Source organism: Thermobia domestica, chromosome 13 (assembly GCF_964235325.1).
Source record: "Thermobia domestica chromosome 13, izTheDome1.hap1.1, whole genome shotgun sequence".
Taxonomy (NCBI): domain Eukaryota; kingdom Metazoa; phylum Arthropoda; class Insecta; order Zygentoma; family Lepismatidae; genus Thermobia; species Thermobia domestica.
In genome coordinates, this window is record NC_137466.1 from 187,162,936 (window position 1) to 187,188,602 (window position 25,667).

Below are 25,667 nucleotides of genomic sequence, written 5' to 3' on the forward strand. Positions count from 1 at the left end.
TGGAAAGGGTGGAATGCTTACTATTGCAGAGAGAGAGAGAGAAATGATCTACTATAATTGGCTGCAAGTACTGTTACCATAGAAACAGTTCTTCTTGCCTGATTGTTATGACCACGTGCAGGAACGAAAAAACAGAAGAAAGCAACCGTCAGAAAGGAAAAGTTGTATCAAATAGACTGTAGTTTCAGTGCTAGGGCCGTCCAGAAGCATTAGATTTCAACATGCGTTATATTGAAGACGAGAAACCGATGATGATCATCATCAATAATAATAATATCACTGTTTTAAATTGACACAATTCAGAACTTCACAACCTAATATCAAATCATGATCCCACGGTTTAATTCTACTACAAATAACTAATAACTTACCTTCACTTATTGTACTAGTCTTTGAAGGACTGGCGTCTAATGACAGCCTTTTACTTCTTCTAGTACTTCCAACACTAGACGTATTCTTTCGCCGTGGCGTTGACTGCAAAGTAAATACATAATAATTAGCTACTACAATGTAAGCTTTTTTTTTTTTTTTTTTTTAAACACATAAAATAAAAGTATAATTTTATCCGAGACAGTTATTACACAATTCTAGAAAAGAATATGGGGAATAGGTTTTAAGAGAAATCCCTCTGCCTTCATATATGATTAAAATAAATAAGAAACATACCGTTTTATTAGTCATTATAGAATAGGTAAGAGGAAGAATATTTAAATAATGAACTGAAAAAGGAAAATAATTAATAGTGTATTATGAAGAAACTAAGTAAGAATAATTAGAATTCAAGAGGAGCCACTCCAAGTGAGACGCATAATTATTAGGAAAAGGTGTTTCTAGTAGTAGTTTTTCTCTGAGTTTATCTCTTTTTTTCCTGACTTTATCCTGTAACTTTACAAACCTGCCTCGGGAGACAGAAAGAAATTAAAGCATATTCCATTACATTTCATGGCAATTAAATTATAGAAACTGTAAATTCGAAGATTCTGTGTGAATGTTGTGTTCACTGCTCCAATAGTATTTGAGAGAAAATACAGTATGTTCTTACTCGTAACGAAAAATAAACAAGTGAATTTAGCGAAGTAAAGACAATGTTCATTCATACAAGTTCTAATTGGAGTAGAGGACAACTTATACTTACTTTCAACTACAGTTTAGTTATAGTTTATATGAATGTTAAAGATTAAAGTTATAGTAACTAACTAACTAACTCTATGGCTCATGGAACCCGGAGGTTCAATGCCGCGTTCACAAAAGCTCTCCACTGACTTCTATCCTTAACCAACTGGATCCATAAGGTATAAAGTTATAGTAACAGTAATAAAAAATGAAATGAAATCTCTGAGTTTAACGTCCCACGATTATGCCGGTTAGGCTAACGGAGACAAAGCAAGTAAATGATGGTGGAATGAGAAAGCGGGAACAAACGGGAGTACCCCGAGAAAACCCACGAGTACGATGTTGCCCACCACAAACTTACTTGACCGGGGATTGAAACAGGAACCCCATGCACAAGAGGTAAGCGCTCTACCACTGAGCCACCGTGTCCCCTAGTAACAGTAATAGTTTAATGTATGTTATAGTTTGACATAAAGTACGAAAAAGAAGTAATGAGAGATATTTTAAAAATATCCTAATGTTCATATTTTATTAAGTTATTACTTAGCAGCCATGTCTACGTGACACGTAAAGCAATTAAGGCAAACCCTCTTATGTCGCCGTGCAAAGCGAATAAAATCAGGAAACGAAAAATTTCACTCTCTTTTTGGGAGTATTTAAACTACACTAATACCGAAAGAAAGACCACTTGACTGCAATTTAAAAGAATATTGTTGTAACCACACTTCAATTAGAAGTGTAAGAATCAACATCATCTTCCGCTATGTTAAATTCAATTTCCTACGTTTTCATTACATGTAAGAACATACTGTATTTATTCTCAAGGCCTAATTTCTATTGGAGCAATGAACTCGACATTCACATAGCATCTTTGAAATATAATGAAGTATGCCTTAATTCTTTTCCATTTGTCTCCGCAGTGTTGCCAAGTTACAAGAAAACAGCTTTTTGGGGGGAAAATTTTAACATTTCCTTCTGTTATTTCCTGAATTTTACGAGTAGTCAAACTAAATTTATATGGAATGAAAGATCACGTAATTGCAATTTAAATTAGATATAATTCGTATTTTTACTTTAATAAGGGTTGAGTTTTGTGCGTTCAAGTAAAAACGTACGATTTTGCCAGGAGAGGAAAATCTTATATGAAGCTAAGAAACAAACTAACTCTACGGCCTATAGAACTCGGAGGTTCAATGCCGCGTTCACAAAAGCTCTCTATTGACTTCTGCCCTTAGCCAACTGGAACTAGTTTCTACTTTGTATTCCTGTTTCTGTGAGATCCATCTTAATATTGTCCTCCCATCTGCGCCTAGGTCTTACTAATGGTCGCTTTCCGATTGGTCTTCCAGCTAAGACTTTAAAAGTGTTTCTACTTTCTTCCATTCTGGCTACATGACCTGCCCATCTGAGCCTCCTAGACTTGATGACTCTAACAATGTTTGGAAAACCGTATAAATTATGTAGTTCCTCGTTATGAAGTTTCCGCCATTCCCCTTCCTCTTGGGTCCGAATATTACGAAGCAGGACACTGCGAATTCATATGAAACAAGAGTTTTCAATACATATTTCCACAAAACCAATGGTGGTAGAGTTGCGAAGATATTTTAACGTGCTGAATACAATCGAAGATTTTTTTTACCTTCGACCCTATTCGAACATTTGCTTGTTAGCTGCTAATGTCATGTTATGACGACGGGCTTACTTGAACACACACATTATTGGTTAAGAGAAAACGGTTTTGTGGAGAGAAAAAATAAAACAGAAAATAACGTTTTCAACCTCGCACTCTTAGCAACTCTCAACAAATATATATTTGTTGAAAAGTAATAAGTCGCTAAGAGTGTGAGGTTGAAAACGTTATTTTCTGTTTTATTTTTTTATATTATATAAATGAAAGGGACTATGTTTGTGACTTCGCACCGCTTGAACCACCCAACTCATCTCGAACAAATTTTCAACATAGATGGGGTTCGGGCCTGGGGTGGTTTTTATCATTTCATTTTGACGGTACAACGTAGATGAGGGAAAATATTTATAAATGATCGAAAATGACTAATATTAGTGTCGAATCCATAGTTTTCGGGGTCGCTGAGATGAATAATGACACTGTCGATGCCGTTTAAATTCAAATTCAGCCCACAATAGTAATATTTAATTTTTACTGTCATTTTTACCAAATACATGACATAAGGAGTTGTGCATTTAAAGCTTTTATTTCAATCAGCGATGCGGGTAAATAACGCTAGTAAATAAATAAATAAATACTAAAAAAGGAAAGAAGGAAATGAGATATGCAAAAGAAAATAATGCGATGATAAGAAGTAATCTCTAAGCTCCTGATTAAAGATGTCATATTGGATTAAAAGGAATGATAAACGAAAATGAATGGCGGTGAAAATAATTGGTAGAATAAGGAAGTGGGAGGGAACGTAACAAGAAAATTACTGATACTAATTTTGCCTCCCACAAACTAACATGGATCAAATATGTGACACTCGTATCGGACGTACACATTATTTTACTTTCCTTTAATCTTGAAGGTAACTTTGGGCTCAATGACATCTATTGTGGAATGACATTATTCAGGTTCATTTTGGGGAAAAGTACTCGAGTATTTTATATATAATTTAGACAATTGCCTTAAAATGTAAGTATATTCTATATTAATGAATATTTTCGACCTATCCAAATTAGATCAAATCTTTAAAACTATGTGCAGTGCATTGCAAAGAAGTTATTTGACATACAGGTATTTTCTACTACATTTCAGCAAAATGAAAGTAGATCTCATCAACACTACAAGTGTGCTACTACTAGTGTCCTCTACGACGGAAACAAAAACATACTTCTACACACTACACACAGAATAATTCTGTCTACTTTAGTTCAGAGACAAAAAGAAATATACATATTAAGAAGTTCAAAAGAGAGATACTCCAAAAAGATACATTATTATACACACACAATTGATTAGTAATGTACAGAAAATAATGTTACATTACAACACAATTTCAAATTCACTGAGAGACTAAAATCCATTTTAAATAACATTGAAGATACCTTTCTTGGACTTCTAAAAACGTGTATACAAAAGTTACACTTAATTGCTTCACGTAAATCTCCATGTATATCCTATAAGAAACCACAAACATTAACTTGCACAAACAATGAACGTAACTCTAAAGAAAAACGAAAAATAAACGGAAACAAAATAATAAGAAACTAAAATAAATGAAAAAAAATAAAGGAAACTAAAATAAACAGAACTAATAAAAAATAAACATAAAGAAGTAAAAACAGACATTCAGTTATAATGAGTTCATAAAAATTCTACTTATAAGTCATTGTAGAAATTGCCACTAAGTATGAAAACCTAGAGTTCTAACAAAGATTTAAAATAACTTAATGCTGACTTATGTTTGACAGACTAATGTCTGAGAAAAACTACTCTGAAAGATGACGAACAATCTTCCAGGCTAGCTCTTGTATCAGGGTACGAAATTTTAAGTCTGAATCTAGTAGCCAGATCAGAGTTTGGTCGCCACTGACGACAGGGAATTTCACGCTCTTACTTATTCTTATTTTCTACCCTACCCCCGTCAAGCTCAAAATAAGTTCTACAGCTTACAAACCCTACCATCTTGATAAAAAAAAAATGCAAACAAATTTAAAAAAAAAAGAATTTTTGGAAAACTAAAAATGGATCAAAAGATTGCGATCTTGGACAAATAATTAGTTTTTGGATCTGGGGGGACAAAATTTTCGAGTTTTCGTATTTTCTACGGAATAAGCACATCATACTGAGTTAACTGATAGTTTGGGTTTGGTTACACTGTATGTAGTTCTCCAGATATAAGACTCACAAGAAAATATTTGTTGAAATATATTGGATTTTTAGGGCCAATCGGATTAGGGACCACAAAATTTTTGAACGGACTCTAAATCAAGTTTTCGTATTTTCTATGGAATAAGTACATCATACTGAGTTCAGTGATAGTTTGGGTTTGGCTACACTATGTGTAGTTATTCAGATATAAGGCGTACAATAAAATTTTTGATTGAAATATATTGTTTCTCTTGATCCAAAGAAGTTTCACTCTCGCATACATGAGAACGTAACGTACTTCAGTACAGAGGATGTATCATTAAGACTGACACGATAAATTAAGCTTTGCTTAATGAAGGGCTAGAAAAAGAAATAAACACCAATACTTGGATATCCACATAAAGATAAACTGCACGAAAAAGCATATACAGGAATGAAGAATAAGAATTATACACTGAAGGCAAAACTCGTGATAAACATGATTCGAACATAATTTTATTTAAAAAAATGTCTGGGAAGGTAGTTCTCCCCCCCCCCAAAAAAAATCAATTTCTTGGACAATTTAAGTGAAAAAAATTCATAAAAGAAATAGCTGGTAGGTAAGATATTCCAGCATCTGATGTGAGCAATATTTCCTAATATAAAACCGCTCATGACTACCATGAGTCGAAAATAATTTCATTTAAAAACAAGATACTTGGGAAAGCATAAGAAGAAAAATTCTGTTCTTATGTTAGATAAATTAAATAAGTAAATATCGTATTTTATGGAATATAAGACGCACCTGAATTTTTACGCAATTAAAAAAAATAGTACCATGTTTACCATTTTTATTAGCAAGTATTAGCAAGCTTGTTAATCCCCGCAACTCATGTCCGTTGCATCGGTACACTACTGCTGCCAGTTGAATCCAATGTTGCTAGATAGAGATATATCTTTTCCGCGGCATCGAATATATGGCCATTTTTAAGACTGGCGGGAATTTTAAATCAAACATTATACATTATTATATGAACTTCGAGTATGTATGTATGAATGAACGAATGAATGAAAGAAAGAAAAAGAAAGAAAGAAAGCAAGAAAGAAAGAAAGAAAGCAAGAAAGAAAGCAAGAAAGCTAGAAAGAAAGCAAGCAAGAAAGCAAGCAAGAAAGAAAGAAAGAAAGAAAGCAAGAAAGATAGAAAGCAAGAAAGAAAGAAAGAAGGAAAGTAAAAGTAAGTAAGTAAGTAAAAAAATGTACTGGAAAAAATCATACGTAAAATAAAATCGCTTGCGCAGCACCCGTACACGCTAAAAAATTATGGAACGAAAGAATTTTATAAATATGATTATTTTCTTTCCCCTCTATTGAGGTTGATTTTTTTTAATGACATGAAATTCTTAGTTTAACGTTCCTCGATTATGCTGTTTTACTAAGAGGTAAATGGTAAATGCAAAAGACAAATAAAAGTAAATGATCAAACGATTCTTTGAGACAAGGATTCGAGAAAAAACTATCACGTGTAAATGGCTTGAGATCGGGTCCCAATGATTCTTCATGCCTCTCACTTCTAATTTACCACCTTCCGAATTTGACGAGTACAGTGATAAGTCAAATTTTCACGAATACTTGAGAACTTAAAATAATTACATACGGGGAGGTAAATGCAACGAATAACCAAGAAAAAATTATTTCCGTACATAAATTTCTTTCGTTAATTTAAGCTGTTGAATGCGACTGCCATCTTCGAGTGTAAAAGAAATTTAGTATAACACGGAGAAACAGGATAATACGTAGAAGTAATACGATACAAACTTACAAATTACTGACATGTAATGTACTGCAAAGAAACATCTGCTAAGAGAGCTGGAACAAGAATTTTAGGAAAACCAATAAAAAAATGGATCAAAAGATTGCGATCTTGGCCAGTAATTAGTTTTTACATCAGGGGCCACAAAATATTTGAACGGCCCCTAAATCGAGTTTTCGTATTTTTTACGGAATAAGCACATCACACTGAGTTAAGTGAGTTTGGGTTCGGCTACACTATATGTAGTTCTCGAGATATAAGGCCTACAAGAAAGTTTTTGATCCAAAAAGGAATCACGTACGATAAAATAGACAGAAGAATTTAATAAGACTTTTTTCTGTCCTTTTACCCTTGAAGACGGTAGCCAAATCTAGATACTGCAATTAACACGAGAATTTAAGTTTTCTTCTATGGAATTGTCGCTTTCTGTAAAGTCAACGCAAAATTACTTTGTTTAGTGCACAAACTTACTCATATATCATGGATTGCATCTCACTTCGCACATGCTCACGGAGATCCGATTGGCATTGTATTGCAGACATCCCTTGTATTATTTAACACTAGTTCCTTACTTCTGTATATCACAATAACCTAAGCTGTGAAATGGAGCTTTCGATACTCTCTACCATTTTCGAAACTCAAAACGAGAAATAAAACGATGAGCCAGTAGTCTATATTTAAAATAATAAATAAATAAATAAATAAATAAATAAATAATTAAAAAAAAGAACTAAGAATATCTTACCTTCGCAATATTTTCTGACTCTGGAGAACGATCTGCGGTTACAGCTGATATATCTGATGTTGGCGAATATTTTTCCTGTAGCCTTGAAGATCTACGAGGTGTATCCACCCCCGACATTTCTTCCTGTTTATCCACTTCACTTGATAACAAATCGTCTTCAGTGTCTTGAGCAGTGCCAGAATCCATACGAGTTCCCGATGCGTTCATGCTTTTAGATAACAACTGCTTCTGCCTTCTGGTCAATCTTCTTGTTCCTGCATATTCTTCCATAGTTTTCAACAATCTTTCAGCATCATCATTATTATTATTTGCTTCTCCTTCATCCACTTCCATTACCCTAGTGTCAGTTCGACCGGAATCCGGCGAAAGAGACTCGCTTTTCTTCTTAATCCTGCCTTTTCTGGAGGGCGTTCTGCTATATGTTGATACAGAGGACATAGTTTCTTCATCTGATGCCTTGCACTTCTCTCCGCTAGCTTTGGTATCACTTTTACCGTTAGGCACAGGTTCATCTACCACACTCTTGTTGGTTGATTGCCGTCTTGTTCTAGATCTCGGAGTTGATGGTCTACTTGTTTCGTTATCACCCATTTGCGCCAGTAAAAGGCTTCGTCTCGTTACCCTGCCAGAAACTGAACTAGCGACAGATGAACGTTCTTCTTCTTCTTCTTTGTCAATCTCACTTGCTTTATCAGATTTAAAGCTCGATCTTCTCGTTCTGGAACTAGACACAGACTGTGAAGCATCATATTTTCTATTTTCTTGTTTAGGAGTAACCGCTTCTGACTTCGAACTACCTTTAGATCGAGTTTCATCTTTGTCCTGTTCCCTACTAACTCCTTCAGACTTGGAACTTGCTACAGAAAGACGTTCTTCACCATCCGCAGATTCTCCTAATCTTGATTTTCGTACTTTGACCATTCCTCTCGTAATTCGCTTTTCTACTGATCTCTTTGACTCTGCATCAGTATCAGAATCCATTCTTTCGGAAGACAAGCTCGTGTTTGCTACTGAGGTACTACATTCACTAGGCCATTGTTTAAGTTGATCGATGTAACTGTCTCTAAACGACTCCCATACCTTCTTACTTCGACCTCTGGTATTTGGACGAGAACGTTCTTCCTGATGCTCTTGTGTTTTCTCTTCCGTAATAGTTGTTGACTTTGCATCAGATTCTATATTTTCCGTATCGACTTGCTCTGGTTTCAGTGGACTCTTTGAAGTTTTAGAAAAATCACTATCAACATCCATTGATTCACTCTTTTTCGCCAGTTCAGCCAAGGTAGGTAGCTCTTCACTTTTTAATAGAAGTCCCGGAACATTATTCGATACACCTAGTTCACTTTCTACCTCTTTCACATTAATTTCTGCTTCCACTGCAATACTTTTAGCTTCAGTGCATTCCAATTCCGATTTTTCCTCACTTATCACTTTTTCAACTTCACACTCCATTGCACTAATACCAGCTTCAATGATATGACCCACGCTGTCTATAACATCGCTGGTCATAGACTCAATGTTGAAGATATCCGACTCCATGCACTGAATTTGCGAAATATCTGCGATCTCTTCCATTGCTTGCATGATTGTCTCGTTTTTCGCTAATTCTTGTTCTGCATTGTAAGCCTGTAAATTTAACAAGGTCATCGTTTAGATTAGAATTAAAAATGCTGAATTAAAAGCACGAAATACAATGCAAAAATAACTGACATAACAAAAACAAACAAAAAAAAAAAACTGAACAAAAACAAAGCATTTTAAAAAGAAACAGGAGTTAAAATAATAAAAAAAGCACAACAATATTAAAGATTCATCAATATGCTTCACATTTGATTATAAACAGTCTGTTTCGTGAGAGTTATCATTACGTAAACGTCATTTTTAAACAAGCCACTTTCTTGGTAATCAGTAAGTGTGACAGAGAACAAGTATATGTACACTCATGTCCAAAATGACTGTCGCATATCTATAACTGTCTTCTTGTAAGAATATAATTTGATAATGATTTTGCAGGATATTTTTAATACTGACACTGTGTGTATAATCCGGAAATGTATATTTGTGGTAAATTTCATAGGAAAGTAATTATAAATACGAAAATTAGAGTGAGTAAAACAAAATATTGTTAAGCGAACAAGAAAGTTTTATTTTCGTTTTATAGTTCTTATTTACTGCTCTTTTGACATGAAATTTACCACATACATGTCTTTGCCGATTATACACATACTAACATTATAAGAAATACCAGGCGGATTTGTTATCAAATTATATTCCTACAACAACATATTTATAGACATGCGATAATAATTTTGGACATGAGTGTACATGGAAGGAAGCTTTTGCTCTAGTGTTATCTAATAGCTAGGACAAGTGCCTTTGCTGCATGTGGCTCAGATTCGAGTCGAGTCAGAAAAGACTACTCAATACTGACCCAGCATAGTGAGGCAGTTGGGAAACTACTTGAATTAGAAAGGAATAACAGTTACAAATAACGATGTTAGGAGTTGATATGCTGATCACATATCAATCAACTAAAATCTGTCTTCCGATGTAGGCATCATGAACTATAAAATCCAGAGCTCAGTTTAATTTGAAAAACAAAGTAGTTAACTTGGGATAGACATTTAAAAAAGGATTAATAGAAAATATTGAGAATCCAGCCATACTGAACGCGCAAATCTGACCCTAGAAATGTTAGCAAAACACAGGGCCACGGAAAACTAAAGAAAGGGGATGCCTTTAGTGAAGTTCCTTTTTATCTACAATATTATAAACGTTTAACGAAAAAAAAAAAAAAAAAAATTGTCCGAACATAGAAGACTGACAGAACTCACTGAATTGAACAAAATAATTTGTGTAAATATAAATCTTCAGGCGAGCCATTTCATGTCAAACCAACAATTTTCAAACCAATTCCACCTCACTTTGCCAGATTCTTATTAAATCTGGTACAGTTCTTGGTATAACTGGAAAACAATAAACCCTGATATTTCAGGTTATGAAAGCTCCCTCGTGGCTAAGCGATTAACGTACGCGCCTATGACGTGGGAGACCCGCGTTTGATTCCCGGCGGGAGCATATGTGGTTCGGATTACATGTTAAGTTGTAGGTCCACGTCTCATAAAGACTTGCTGCTGAAAGGGACGCTAAACTTAAAATCAAATCAAATCAAATTCAGGTAGATATGTGAATTGTTTCGAAAGTACAGGCCCCGAAGTCCTCAAAAATTTGCGAAAATGCGCGAGAGACATTTGTTCAATTAGCATTTGCGGCTGGCCTGAAGGGCCTACGACGTTGGTTATGGTGTCATTTTAAAGGTTATGAAAAGTTTTCAAATGTCATAACACTATAGATTTTTTTTTCGAAAAATTCAAAATTTTGAATTTGTTGTTTTCGAAAAGCCATATTTTCAAATTTGTTTTTAAAAATTGCAAAAATATTCGGACTGATATGAACGTAACATTGGAGTTTTATTTCGGGATCAGTATGGGATCATTAATTACAAGAATTTCCACTTCCAAATATGGAATTGAAAATGTTTTACTTTAGGTTTTTGTAAAATGGATGGAAATATTAACTTTATGGCACAGGATGAGGCACGAAATTATCACTGGACTAGTGAGCAAGCCACTGTTCATCCATTTATATAATCAGTGACGACGCTAGGGAGCCAAAGGGGGCAGGCACCACCCACTGGTTATTACGTCTTCCAACCATACATGTGATAGTGCAGTGTAGTTCAAATAAAATAAAACTATTTGGTCTAGGAATTAATTCGTGCGGTTGGTACGCACACATTGAAGCTGTAGTACAAACACAAAAGACATAAATACCTTAAGAAAAATATTGTCCATCGCTAGCCACCACTTTCGCCCATCTGTCAGGCAATGTACGGATTCCGTGGCGAAAGAAGTCCTCATCCTTGGAAGCGATCCAGTCAGAGACCCATGTTTCGATATCTTCTGAAGAAGTAAACCGCTGTCCAATCAAATCGTTGTTCATGCAATCGAACAAGTAGTAGTCCGAAGGAGCAACGTCTGGTGAATACGGCGGGTGGGGTAAAACTTCCCATCCGACATTTTCTAAATAGGTTTTGACCAGTTTTGCGACATGTGGGCGAGCGTTATCATGTTGAACAATAAGTTTATCATGTCTGTTCTCCCATTCTGGTCGTGTTCTGGCCAGAGCTTGCTTCAAACGCATTAATTGTCGTCGATAACGTTCTCCATTCATAGTTTCACCCGGTTGCAGCAGCTCATAGTATACCACACCTTTCATATCCCACCATATATGCACAGCATAACCTTTGCACAGTGAATATCTCGTTTTGGTTGTGATGGACCTGGTTCACCTGGTTTCACCCAGGCCTTTTTTCGTTTAGGGTTCTCGTAATGGATCCACTTCTCATCACCCGTAATAATTCGATGCAGAAACCCCTTTTTGCTCTGTCGTTGAAGCAGCAATTCGCAAATGGTTTTTCGTCTTTCAACGTCTCTGTCTTTCAATTCATGTGGAACCCAATGTGACATCTTCTGAATCATTCCCATGGCTTTCAAGCGTTTGGAGACTGTTGTCTGATCAACGCCTAATGCTGCTGCAAGTTGTTCCTGCGTTTGACACGAATCCTGCTCGAGCAATGCTGTCAATTCTTCGTCTTGAAATTTTTTGGCTGTCCAGCTCGCTCTTGGTCTGCCAAGCCGAAATCACCACTTCTAAACCGTGCAAACCACTTCTGACACGTTCGCTCAGCTAGAGCATGGTCACCATACACTTCCACCAAAATACGATGACTTTCAGTCGCACTTTTCTGCATGTTAAAGTAATGCAACAGGACACCCCGCAAAAACACTTTATCAGGCACAAATTGCGCCATGTTCACTTAACTACAAACTGGTGTTGTTGACGCTTTAATCCACTGCCCTATACTACGAACGATACGCGATGACAGGGGTTTGCAACACATGTGTGGATACACGGAACTGTGGGACGCTCCGTTCGTTGCGCCATCTCTTGTCCACCCGCACGAATTAATTCCTAGACCAAATATTATTTTTGAATATATAAAAGAATAGCTGTTCCCCGAATATTTACTTTGGCCCTTTGTCCTCCTACCCAAGAAATTAAAGCGGGCCTCGTCATTTTGTAGTGTACTATAAAGGGGAAACAAAAACAGAGCACGTTAGTTACATTGTAATTTTGGAGTGTCTCAAACACAACGGCTGTGTACTACTTCCAATAGAAACTTGTGTTCTTCAGAAACCAGTTTAGATAGAAAAAGGTATACAACAATTCTGATGAATCTAGTGGTCAGTACAAGAACAAAACGAACTTCTTAAACTAACGTTTATATAAAGCCGATTTTGGCATAGAGACTGAATGGTAATTTGCTGCAACAGCTCATGGAAAGGAGCCTTCTAATGAAGTTGGTGGCACTATAACCGCCACCAGGTTATAGAAGTATTTTTTGTGGACGCTCTGTATATTTCGTAAAGACAATGATTATTTTTTTCGATTTATACTTTATTCTGCGACGTAAGTAAGTTCTTTCTTCGGTGGGAATTGCTTCCTTCCCACGCAACTGGACAAAGAAGTCTCTCATTGTTTTTTCATATATATATATTTAAAACGTTGCTTTCTGATGAGAACATTTCAGTGAGCGACGAACCTTTTCAGTGTTTCTCCCTGACTTATTAATATGCACAGTATATATTCTGCAGTTATTTGGAACTGAATAAAGTGCTTTCTTTAATCATTTACGGAAATACTAGCTGACCAGATGTTCAAGTGACCAGAGTGACGCCAGTCACATTGCTTATCCAGTTCCTTATCTGTACTTTCACACGCCCGAGTTATCGCAATGTCTCGTGCATCGTGGCCAGTGGACTAAAATTAACATAAATGCTTTTCCGTATTCTGTTTGCATGTGCATGCAGGTGATTTAACTGAGTGGTTTTTAGAATGAACTGCCAACACACTTCAATCAATCATTGCAGCTCGTATCTTGAACTTTTGTGCTCGAGGAGTTTGACTCCAGGTTTGGAAGCAGCCACCACGCACGTCGCTTCGGGAATTAAGTATGACTTCGTGTCAAGGGGCACAAGCTATTAGCCGGTGAAGGACGTTTTCTTACGGCTAGCCCCAATCAATAAGTCCCAGGTTCATAAACCTTGTGCGCCAAAAAGTTTTAAACGCGCCCTCCAACATCAGCATTCCACTTCGGAAATTATTTCGTTGAAGACTCAACGTCGACTCTTCAGGACTGTCTGGAGTAGCAACCAGATTACTATGTGCAATTACCCTTTCCCCAGTGCTAATCCCCCAAGTGCGTCAATGGTGTGAGAAAAGCATTTATAGTGAAATCTCATTCATAATCTCCTATATATAAATTAGAGTGATAAAAAGGGCTACAATATAGTGAAATGTAAAGTGCGATTTTGATAGTGGAAATTATTATATATATTCTGTGTTAAGTGTTGCGATCATTTTTCTTCATTATTTTTTTAAATAGTATTCTAATAAATAAGTATAGTGTTATTTAATCCAGTGTGTTTTCGTTGTTTGTGTGAATGATGTTTGTGCGCGTTATGGTCTGGATGACCGTCTGATCGTCCGTGAGGTTTTCGGGACGAGACATCCGAACCTCTCGGCGCCTAATTCTCATCTTATCATTGAGACCGACGAGCGATTTTGAAACAACTGGTAATCCTTTCTTGGAGAGGTCCTTCAACGTCCTACCCAGGTAAGTCCAGGTCTCCAGGAGAATACTTATTGGTAGGACAACGAACAGCGACACCGATCAATTACACATAAATGTCCGCCCGAGCAGAGACAACGAATTGGTTATAGCACAAAGTCAAAAAGAGTAGCAGTCCGAGCAAATCTGCAGCAGCCATAAGATAATAAAATTTTTGTACTGGACTTTACCGTAAAACATTTCATATTTGTCAGTCAAAAAGGGTTCACCGAGTCAGCAATACTCTTACAGGATCGATTCAAAGAAACAATCTCTGGGATACACACATTTCACGCGTTCATTCCTGCAGCTTCAGATACTCTCGAACTTTTTGTCAATGTATTTTTCAGAATTCGCTGGAATAGTCACCAAATTCGACAACAAGCTGGCAGTAGCAGAAGTGGATAAATAACTGCAATCTATAACAACAGATGGTCCTGGCATGTGTTCTGGGGATGAATAAAATGAAAGTGACGTTTCTCGATTCAGCTGGTCCTATCTTCACTTCTTGCATACCTTAGAAAGCCAGATGTTCTCTGGATTCGTGCAATGGATGTACTGTGTAAGGCGAATAATGAACCCCAACAGGCCGACTATATACCTTGCCTGACAAAGATGTAGTGGCAACCGAAGAAAACCATCAAGTTTACTTCAAATTAAGTGTAAGCAGTATCCAAAGATGACTTGAACTTCCAAATACGGACAGAAATTTAGTCAAATGTTCTTTTTTGAAATTGTGATGTTAATTTAATTTGATTTTAATAAATCCTAATTTATTTCGTGTTTAGGGTGTATCTGAAAGAAGTGCACAAATTCCGGGAGATGATTGGTGACATCAACAGAAGACAAAAAATCCTCTTGCATGTTGTCAAATTCCGTGACGTGTACGAGTGATGGGTGTCAACCTGGAATCGACAATCGAATCCTGACAATTGAAACGAAACAGAAAGATGTGTACAAACTCCGGAAGGTGATTCGTGACATCAAAACTAATTAAATGTGGCTATGAACATCAGCAAAATGGTACATTAGGCAGTTGCGCATGTGATAAACTCACTTGTGCATTATTTTTTGTGTATTCAGTTCAGACGATTTAATTCCCTTTCATTTTAAAAGACTGCTATATTTACACCACCGCTATGCATTCTCACACGGATAGCAACATACAGCAGACGAAAAGACTGATAGCCTTGGCAACCAACGGCAGCCAATCACAGCCCTACCTGCGATTACGTCATCTGGTAGGCGTAGCTCGCGCAAACAGCGAGAACAAGAGAGAAACAGCGGGAAGCAATCATCATTGGCGCGCAGACACTGATGGACGAACAAGATGTAGAAAAAAACTGCACCTATGGACTGATTTGAAACCTAAAGAAAACTTGTATACGATATCATCCAAGATAAGTTAGATTACAATACATTTTTATTACTATAAAGAACCTATTCGTTGAAAAAGGACATGTAAGTAATATGATTCTATAAAGAAATACGCCTATATTCCTGTTTATCATTTACTGTAGTTGCGTTTATAAGGTTATGCCTCATGTTCTTTGCCTTGTGTGCATGGTGCAATATATTGATACAAGCGAATTTTTAAAGTGTTTAATCAATTTTTAGATTAACTGATGCTGAAGTTTTGTTTTGTCCCTCAATTTAAAGTCATTACTCGAATTTTCTTCTATGTGTGGTTAGCGGTGGAAGAAGGCATCATTTTGTGATAACTTGTTTCTTCGTTAACGCTCGGAAGAAAAGTTCAATTACTGGCTATTTAATGTGATGTTTGCTCTACTTGAATTACCATCCTATGGAGCAAACGCCACACGCAGACGGAAATAGTTTGTTCACATTTTTCTGTTTCTTTCAATTGTCAGGATTCGATTGTCGATTCCAAGTTGGTACCTCTGTCACTCGTACACGACACGGAATTCGACATGCATGCAAGACGACTTTTTTTCTTCCTTGTCTTCTTTTGATATCATGAATCACCTCTAGGAGTTTGTCCACATCTTTCAGGTTCACAATATGATTTTCACTTCCACGTTTTGAAATGGGAACTCTTGCAACAAGATTCCATGCTGATCCGAAACTAGAAGTTTTGGGGATACATTCATAACAGCTCGAATATTTTCGAAACACAATTTTAAAAAGTTCAGTGTTACATATTATTTGAATACTCTTCTAGTAACAGTTAAAATGACATCTTTAACCAACGCCTTAAGTCCTTTAGGTCAACCTCTTTGAGAACTTTTGAGGGCCTGTAATTTCGAAAACCAGTTTACAAATCAACTTAATCTCCTCGCTTGTTCCACACACACTGATGATTGCAATCAGAACACAAATCACAATAATCTGTAGGAGTGGATCCGAAATCGTGTGTTGACTTCATATGGAAAGGCTCATACATAGTTTTCGAGAAAATTCACGAAAAAAGAACTTTTGTTTTCTGTAAACCTAAAAATTGATGATATGTAATAACCATGCCACTTCTTAAGATGAAATTGAGGTTAACTCAATTTTAATTTTTGTTTGACTAATATAAATTGATAGATTATATCAAGTTAAATAAAATGACATGCATGAGGGTCAATTCTCATACTTAATTTCTAAGAAAATCGCGAAAGAACTTTTTTTGCGTTAAAAAATGTGATTCGTTGTCAATCTGATGCGATTGATGCTTTTTATTCTGCTGGTATAGAATATTTATAGTTTGGACAAACAAAAACACTTTTTTTTTCAAGGTCAGATCTATGTACGGGTGACATTATTCAAGAGAAGAACAAGTCTATCTTCTTGAGTGATCTGGTGATCATGGCAGATAGATAACCCTTTGTAACGGTAACATTTGACTCATTAACAGTCCTCATCTAGTCGCTATTTCGCTGTCATTTTGAGTGTTACTTCTGATAAGAAACGTTCATTTTGTTTGTAATTCTACTACATTTATTTATCTATATTATAAAATTTTGTATTATTTATCTATATCAAAGAAGTAGACCAACGTATTGCACACCTTACTGGTGACAAGCGGGCTACTACTTTTCTGATACAACGTATCAGCATAGCAGTTCAGCGAGGAAATGTGGCTTCCATTTTAGGTACATTACCTCCTGGAAAATTATTAGAATAAGTTTTCCTTTTATACCTGACAGTTCAGAATTTACTGTTTATCTTGAGAAAATATAAATAATTATTACTAATTATAAAATTGAAACTGACTATGTTTGTGACTCTTAATCTCTTGAACCGACCGACCGACCTCGATCAAATTTTTGACGTAAATGCGGTTTTAGCCTGGGAGTGTTTTTAGCTATTCACTTTGACAACAGAACTTCGGGGAGGGGGAGTTATAAAAAGATAAATAAAACTTAATAACTCTTGAACCAAACGACCAATCTCGATTAAATTTTCAATATAGATGAGGTTTGTGCCTGGTGTGCTTCTTTTTTATCACTTCACTTTGACGGAGCAACATAGGAGGGGGAGATATACTAAAATCAATATATATAAAAATAAAACTGACAATGTTCGTGAGTTAATAACTCTTAAACCACCCGGTCGATTTCAAAGTTTCAACATAGATGAAGTTCGAAACTAGGAAGCTTTTTATCACTTCACTTTGACGGTAGATCTTAGGGAAGGGGGGGGGGGGGGGAGAGGAAATATACGAAAATGAATAAAACTTAATAGCTTGAACCACCCGACCGATCTCGATCAAACTTTCAACATAGATAAGATTCGGGCCTGGGATGTTTTCGACATTTCACTTTTACGGTGTAACGTAGGGGAGGGGGAAGGGGGAGATGAACAATAACACTTCCGATGCTGTGCCCCGCAACTTGGGGAAGAGAGGGGGATATATAAAAATAATCGAAAATCACCGATATCAAAGAGAGCTTTAGGAATAGTAAAAAGTGACTGACTAATGGAACATATTACTATTTTTTCTTAATTTAACCCAGCGAAGCGGGTAACTGATGCTAGTACTGTATATGAAAGAAATACATAGATAGCAGATTGTATCTACGTTGTCACATTTCTCCTAACAGTCTGATGCACATTATTACCTGTAATAACCATTTCAATGTATATGATCAAGTTTAACTTTTAAGAAGATACAAAAAAATTTACAGGTAAGGGATCTAAACCAGTAAGTGGTTCTTTAAGAAAAGCGTTTTTTGCATACTAGAAAGGGGGATAAGAGTTATTGATGGAAACTGATTGGGTCCAACAGTAAACCGACGTAGCATTATAGTTACATAAATATATCTGAGTTACCAGATACACAGTAGAAGACACTGTGTACTGATGACAGAGCAACGCAGCGGTAGATTGTGTTAAGCTGATAACAGTGTCAAAAAGCTCACTTGTGTTTTTTTTTTCTTTCTTTCTTGACTTACGCCGTGGTATTACAAAAAAAAAAAAAAAAAAAAAAAAAAGTGAAAGCAAAAAAAGGACAAATTTGTCGAAGAAGCCAAACTTCACAGTAAAGTCATACCTTCAACTCAACTTCATGTCCGCTTTCCAGCTCAATTTCTGAAATCTTCTCCGATTTCCTTCTTTCTCCTTGAGAGTCAAGTTGACTTTGTTCTGAAAAATAAATAAATAAATAAATAAAATACAATAAAACATAATTACGTTTGTGCGCAGGAGAATATAAGTTACACAATCATACCTCAACTCTTTTCAGTCCCTTGACTCAGGACAGGAAAAAAACTGACTGTATTCTTCAATTGGGTTAATAGAATAGAAACCTACGACCGAGAAGCCAGACTTTTTCTTTTTTTCTTTTCTTTTTTTTAAAGAAAAGAGGAAGAGAACGAAAGATACAAAGAAAGTCGTCAATACGAAAACTGCATTTACATGTAGAAATTACTTTTTTTTTATTGTTTATATTGTATAGCCATGCACTTTCAATGATTGTAATTTAATATATATTAAATTTCGTATCGTGTGAATGGTAAATTAAGTATTTTTCGCGATATCTAAGTTTCACACGATTCTTCAGATATTCTATCTGAGAACAGATCAGGTACGTAGATCCATGCGTAACAATTGGTTGTTAAAGCTTGCTTGGCACATTGTGTTACCATTTGCTAATTAGAGAATAAGCGCTATTTTTCAGATAGTGGAAGTCTTTCTTACAGAAATATACCACTTAACACGGTAGAATAATTGTTTCAATTTAGAAATATTAATCGAGTATTATGCAGTGCGTTTAATAGTCGGTATTTCAGCCCGCACTGGGGTCGTGATCGCGAATACTCCTACTGCAAACTGGAAGAAATTTAGGCATTATGGGGTTTTTAATCCTGTATTAATGAAACACTCCTAGTACCCACAAAGCACTAAAAAGTATTCAGCATTTAACAGTTCGAACTATAGTGTTTTATGGATACTTGGGAGAGTTTCGTTAATATAGGATTAAAAATTATGAAGGTGGTAGAAAAAGGCAAAGAAGAAAAAGCAGAAAAAGGCAGCAATTTAAATATATGGAACCAATAATGCAAGATCTAACGATGAAAAACTACAAGGAAATGAAAAGACTGCTTCAGGATGAAGAAGAATGGAGAGTAACGTCAAACTATGATCGAGATTCCTAATCTAAAAAGAAAACGAAAAGGCACTGGCTTCTTACAATAAAAGAAGTCAAATCCTTGACAAAGTGTCATTTCAAGTTGTAAGAAACAAAACATATAAAACAATTTATGTACTTTCGGGATAAATATACATAATTTCATCCTTAACTCTTGAAAGTTAATAGCATTTTCATTAATCCTTTTTATGTAGTAAGTGAAAATTCCAAGTGAATTTACCGAAGTTAGGAACTAGTTAAATAAGTTTATCACACTTCAAAGCCACGAGTTTCTTTCATTTCGTGGAAATAGTAACATGCTTCAAAATACAATAGCTTACAAAGGATTACCTCTAAATTATTTATTCCAAAATCAAGGTCTAGCTCGATTACTTTCTCAAATCCAAAAGCCTTACATTTGCCTCATTTCCCGAAAATTGTTACGATAATTTTCAAGATAAAATTTACAAACAACAATGAATTGCTTGCTTTACAGTACATGAAGTGAGTAACATTTTGCAGTGAATTTTCATGTTTACTTTTAGCAAGAAAAGAAGACCTATATAAGTAATATAATACTACATTGTAAGTACTAAATATAATACTACTAACAAGGGAAGTTCGAAAGAAAACACTCGTCTGTAGAGAAACTAAGTATGCCATTTGAAGGACCAATTTATGCTGATTGCAACAAGCTAATAAAATTCATACATGGTTGAGAACTGTTCGAGAGATTCAACTTGGAAATTTATATGAAGAAATGAGTATATGCGCATTTAAACGCGTTAAGTACAGAATTGTTCGTAACGAATATTGACATACGAATTCAAATCTATCAGAACAGAAAAAAATGTTTTGCAATAGCTAACGGGTTTGTTAGTTAAAATTGGTCATTATACTGTTCACAATAATATAGGTTAGAGGGAAAATTGATCACTGTTGTTGTTCTGTTCTATGAAGAAATGACGCAGGCAAAAGATTTCCTTGGGCCATAAACATTTTATATGAGCAATTGTGTTGAATCCGTGAAGGACACAGTTCGCATAACCAAAGCGAAAAGCAATTTCAATAGCTGATTCAAAAGGTATATAGTTTGTTCTGTAACTTGCCTTGTGAAACGCAAACTGAAATAATCCAATGTATCGCAGTGATCGGAACTGATTCATTAGCATGCACACAAACTCTATTTGATTGTTTCGTTGGTATATCATAACGTCCGGATGAAGAAATTCATACTATGTACAAATGTCCTACCATAATCCTTGACTGGTCAGAATCCAAACACATCAAATGGCTGTGCAAACTGTCTGCAGTTCTTTGGTATATTCTCAACCATTATGTCTTTGCCATCCGTCATCCAACTTGCAACAGTTAATTGTCTGTGAATGGACCTCAGTGATCAAGCGGTAGCACGTTCATATAATCAGGCTTCGCCATGGGAAAGAATACTTAACGTGTTAAAAATGTTCATATCGTAATTTTTTCATATAAACTTCCAAGTTGAATCTCTCGAACAGTTCTCAGCCGTAGAGGAATTATATTAGCTTGTTGTAATCAGCATGAATCGGTCCTTCAAATGGCATAATTAGTTTCTCTGCAGGCGAGTGCTTTCTCTCGAACTTCCCTTGTAAGTAACATAATATTGATTATTTTACATACCTTCTATGTTCTTATCCTCAATTTGTTCTCTGGTATTTTCAAGGACCAACACCTGCACAACTTCAATACTAGATTCATTTTCCTTGCCAATATCCTTACACTTATCGGAAGCATTATTTTCTTCTCTTACGGAACCCTCACTCAACATGTCTACTTCAAAATATCCACTAATATTTGAACTCTCGTCTTTACTCACTGACGCGTTTCGTAATGTTTGAACATCTTCAGGTGCTTCTTTATCCTTTCTCTGTTCTGTGCCACTACATTCTTCTTTACGTGAATCTTCGGACTGTTTAACTTCACAATATTCAAGGATAATGGAATCCTCGTCTCCACTTGACGGTTTTTCCTCAGAATCTTGCAATTCTTCAGTCACTTCTGCTTCGTTTTGTTTACTAGATTTTGTTTTAGACGAGTCACCGTAATCTGAATCTTCAATGTAATTACTCAAAACGGAAGACTTATCATCGGATGAAGATTGTATTTTCAGCTCCTGGTTCACTGGTTCTGCCACCGTAACTTCAACGCTTACACTACATTTATTTACTTCCTTCGGCCAGTTCTCGTCAGGCTCTTCGGCATCCGTGTAAGCACTATCAATCGAACTCTCATCTTTGCCTTTTCCATCATCACACACTGTGATCTCACTTCCCGAGCTGATTAGCTTATCAGATTTTGCAGAAGTTTCTTGTGAAACATTCACACTATCACTATCATGTTCATAGTCCAATGTTTCATCCAAAAAGCTGAAAAGTTTATTAAAGCATTCTGGATTTTGAGATGTGACTGTGTCCTGGCGTTTATTTCCTACACTTATCGTTTCATTCTCCTTCTCCACAACGACTGGTTCACTGGGTTGTTCCTTCATGATTATTTTTGACTGCTCTTCATCCTCACTTTTTAACTCATCACTATTTTCTTCCTCAATAAAATCCTCCTCTTCCTCGAGGGTAACATTTTGTTCTTCCTCCGAAACGTAATCATCATCATCATCACTTTTTTCTTTCTCATCTTCTATGCTCCCTTCATCACTTGCTAAGTCAATACACACTGTTTCATGATGCGGAAGTGCTGCAGCAGTACTTGCGTGCTCATCCGTATTTTTCAGATCATCTTCCATCGGGAATGCAATCGAAATATCTTTTTTTACAGTATGTGCATTATCTTCCGACTGCTCTACCAAGTCAGTTTGTGATTCCTCACTTGATATTTCTTCCTCCACAACCTCCTCCACATCGCTTGAATCGGATCTTCGGTCCTCCTTTCCAGCATCACCCATACCACTCCTCGGTATTTCAGTCTCACTTTCTTGCTCCTCTTCTTCTTCCAACTTCTCTTCAACTTCCATTTCTTCATCACTATCGGAGCTTTCAAAGTCATATTCTTTTTGTTCAGTAAACACAGTTTGCCTGCTTGAGGTGATACTTACTTCTGTCTTCGAGGAAAACACAAAAGAGGGGACAGCACTTTTATCCTGACCTGAGCCTTCAAACTTCTCGGATTCGACCTTTTCCACTTCCTTCTCTAGTGAATCAAGGGTAGCTTTTCGAACTGACACAGTCTTCTCTCTATTAAAAATATATAAAATAAATAAATAAACAATTGTAATAATACATACATACATAGTACATACCAGGGTAGTCAAAAAGTTCCCGGAATGCTGTAATTTTGGCATGCATGATACAATCACAATGAATCTTGTACACTTCCTAACTATGAATTTGATAACTGTGAACAGCTGATAACAGGCAGTGTACGAGAAGTGTAGCTGAATGGAGGCGTGTATGACGGATCAGTTGGAGCAATATCGCAGTTCAAGCAACGTGCAAACATGAAGTTCATGTGCAAATTGGAGAAATCTACTTCAAAGACTGATAGCCTTAAAATAGTTTACGGTGATAATGCTTTAAGGAAAAACTGGCCTCAAAGGTATCCGTTTTGCTATTGTAAAAGACTACGTAAACCAACGTGACAGCTGAACTTCGGAAGATACCAAAAGAGGACTTTCGTCTATGTTTCCAGCAATGGAGGAGCAGTGGAGTTAAATGTGTGTGTTCCGAAGATGCCTACTTTTGCAGGTGATTAAGTAAATATGTGGGAGGAAAAATCTGCAACAAAATTCAAGGAACTTTTGACTGCCCTGGTAAAGCAGCCAACAAAAATGCATACTATCTTCTCACTTTATATTATTAATATATTCCTAACAATTAACCAACTCTATACAAACTATCATTCTAAGTCGCTTGACAGGCTGCCTTTCAAAAATGGTACGAAGGTGTTTCCGAAAGTTTCCGCCCTCGAACTAATATATCGTGTCAGTGATAATAAGCTGTTCATGGCATATAGTGCCATCTATGGAAGTTATTTATAATGTATCAATTTCAACTGTCTACCTGCGTCAGTTTGTGGAATCAGGCGTTGTGCGCTGACCTCGCATACTGTACGATACTGCTGACTCTCATCGAAGCCACAGACTTTCACTATACCCTTGGCAGTAACAGCCGTGTGGGCTGAAACACTGTTATGTAGTATGAGATTACACATATACATGATATCTTCCATAAATGATATTATAAGCCACGAACAGCTTATTACCAATGGCCCGATATTTCAGTGTTAGGCCGGAAAGTTTTACAAATATCCCCGTCCTTACTTTGGTCTTCCATATCCTGTACCATTAATCGTTGAATCTGTATGAACTAGATTGTCAACATTTTCAAAACATACGCAGAAAAGAGTTTTTAGTGGGAATTAAGCAAACAGGTAATAAACGTAAAGGCTGCTTATAGTGATCCTTATTATGAACCAATTTTTAGAACATTCATTTTATTTTGTGCAATGGACTTTAAAAAGTGCATTTAGTTTTCATTTCTTCATTTTTCCCGCCGTTACAATAGACTCTTTGTTAACATTTGAATCATAATACACTTTCATAGACTTTGCTTATACGTTACGATAATGCTTCAGCCAATGAGAGCACATGTGCAGACGAAATGAATAAAAATTTGTATGAAGAGGGTTTCGAGATTACTTTTTACGCCTGGGTTCTAAACCCATGGACGGTGACTCGTCTGAGAAGCGGAAAGAACGACGCTTTACTGCAGAAAATGGCTGGTAAACAGACGGGTCTGTTGTAAGTTTTTGAAGTTTTTTTTTTTTCTTTTACTTTGTTTTAACCTTTAGGTATAAGTAGGTAAGTATATAGATTGCAATTGTCAAAGATATAAATACAGTCACTTAAACCATATGTGTATTTAACGTATTTAATTCACCATTTTTCCTCGGTAAATCCATCTGTGAAATTAATATTGCTAGAAGATACAAGTTAGAGGTTAATCAAACACAATGATAGCTTAGATTATGGGTTAGTCCATAGGAAGTCAAGTCTCCCGGTCTTACATTTTCTCTGTGCTGCAAAAATATGCACTTAAATTCGTTTGCTCTTTCCAAAGTTAATGTCAAAAAAACATGTAGAAAAGAGGTATGCACTTTTGTTAGCGGCTGTAAAACTTCAAGCGTTATCACCCAATTATTTTACTGTATATATATATGTATTCTTATCAACGAATCTCGTTTTAAGTTACCTCATTTAAATGATATAAGGGAAAGAATCAATAAAAATTAGAAACAATACGGATGATTCTCAAAATATACGAGGTCTTTCAAAAAAATCTTTACAGCTCGAACTTTTACGAACTGCCATTTGGCATCTTTGGGAGCGAATGGCTTACTTAACATAAATGTACGGATAAATATGAGGAAATAAACAGAAAAGGCTGGCTGACTGGATCAGAGTTTAGAATCACTTTCAGCACCGAGGTTATATCGACGTTTATCTACAGTTTACTGGGGATCCGAACCATATGAGCTCGACCAGAAATCAACTCAGATCTCGCATGTCAAAGGCGCATACGCTAACCATATAACCATGAAGGACTTTAAACAGAAAAGAAAAACACAAAATAATATTTACAATCATGTACATTTATGCAAAATGGCTACCTTTTTCCAAAACAGAATCTGTTATTCAGTTTGTTTTGAAAAGTAGCTTTCCTCCCAAATATACATGATTATAAATATTATTTTCCTGTTCAGTTTAGTTCCTAGTTTACTTGTATTTACATACATACAATAATAATTTCACTTTTGGATATGAAGAAAGTAAGTAAGTGGTAAAAATTCGAGCTGAGAGAAAAGTTGGTGGTACTATCATTATATTTTACTTGCTAT

At 35.9% G+C, this 25,667-nt stretch overlaps 1 protein-coding gene across 4 annotated transcripts in view; it reads right to left on the reverse strand.

The window, feature by feature from the left end:
- Elys (AT hook containing transcription factor 1 homolog) overlaps positions 1-25,667 on the reverse strand; it is a 124,533-nt gene that overhangs the window by 15,766 nt on the left and 83,100 nt on the right. For 3 of the 4 annotated variants that reach the window (XM_081737065.1, XM_081737064.1, XM_081737067.1), the window contains exons 26-30: positions 21,438-23,005; positions 18,702-18,793; positions 7,474-9,099; positions 4,174-4,245; positions 372-474 (exon numbers count right to left, since the gene is read on the reverse strand). In XM_081737065.1, coding sequence (XP_081593191.1) covers positions 372-474; positions 4,174-4,245; positions 7,474-9,099; positions 18,702-18,793; positions 21,438-23,005 — 3,461 coding nt within the window. The remainder of the gene's footprint in view (positions 1-371; positions 475-4,173; positions 4,246-7,473; positions 9,100-18,701; positions 18,794-21,437; positions 23,006-25,667) is intronic. The other variant, XM_081737066.1, reaches the window with a different exon arrangement.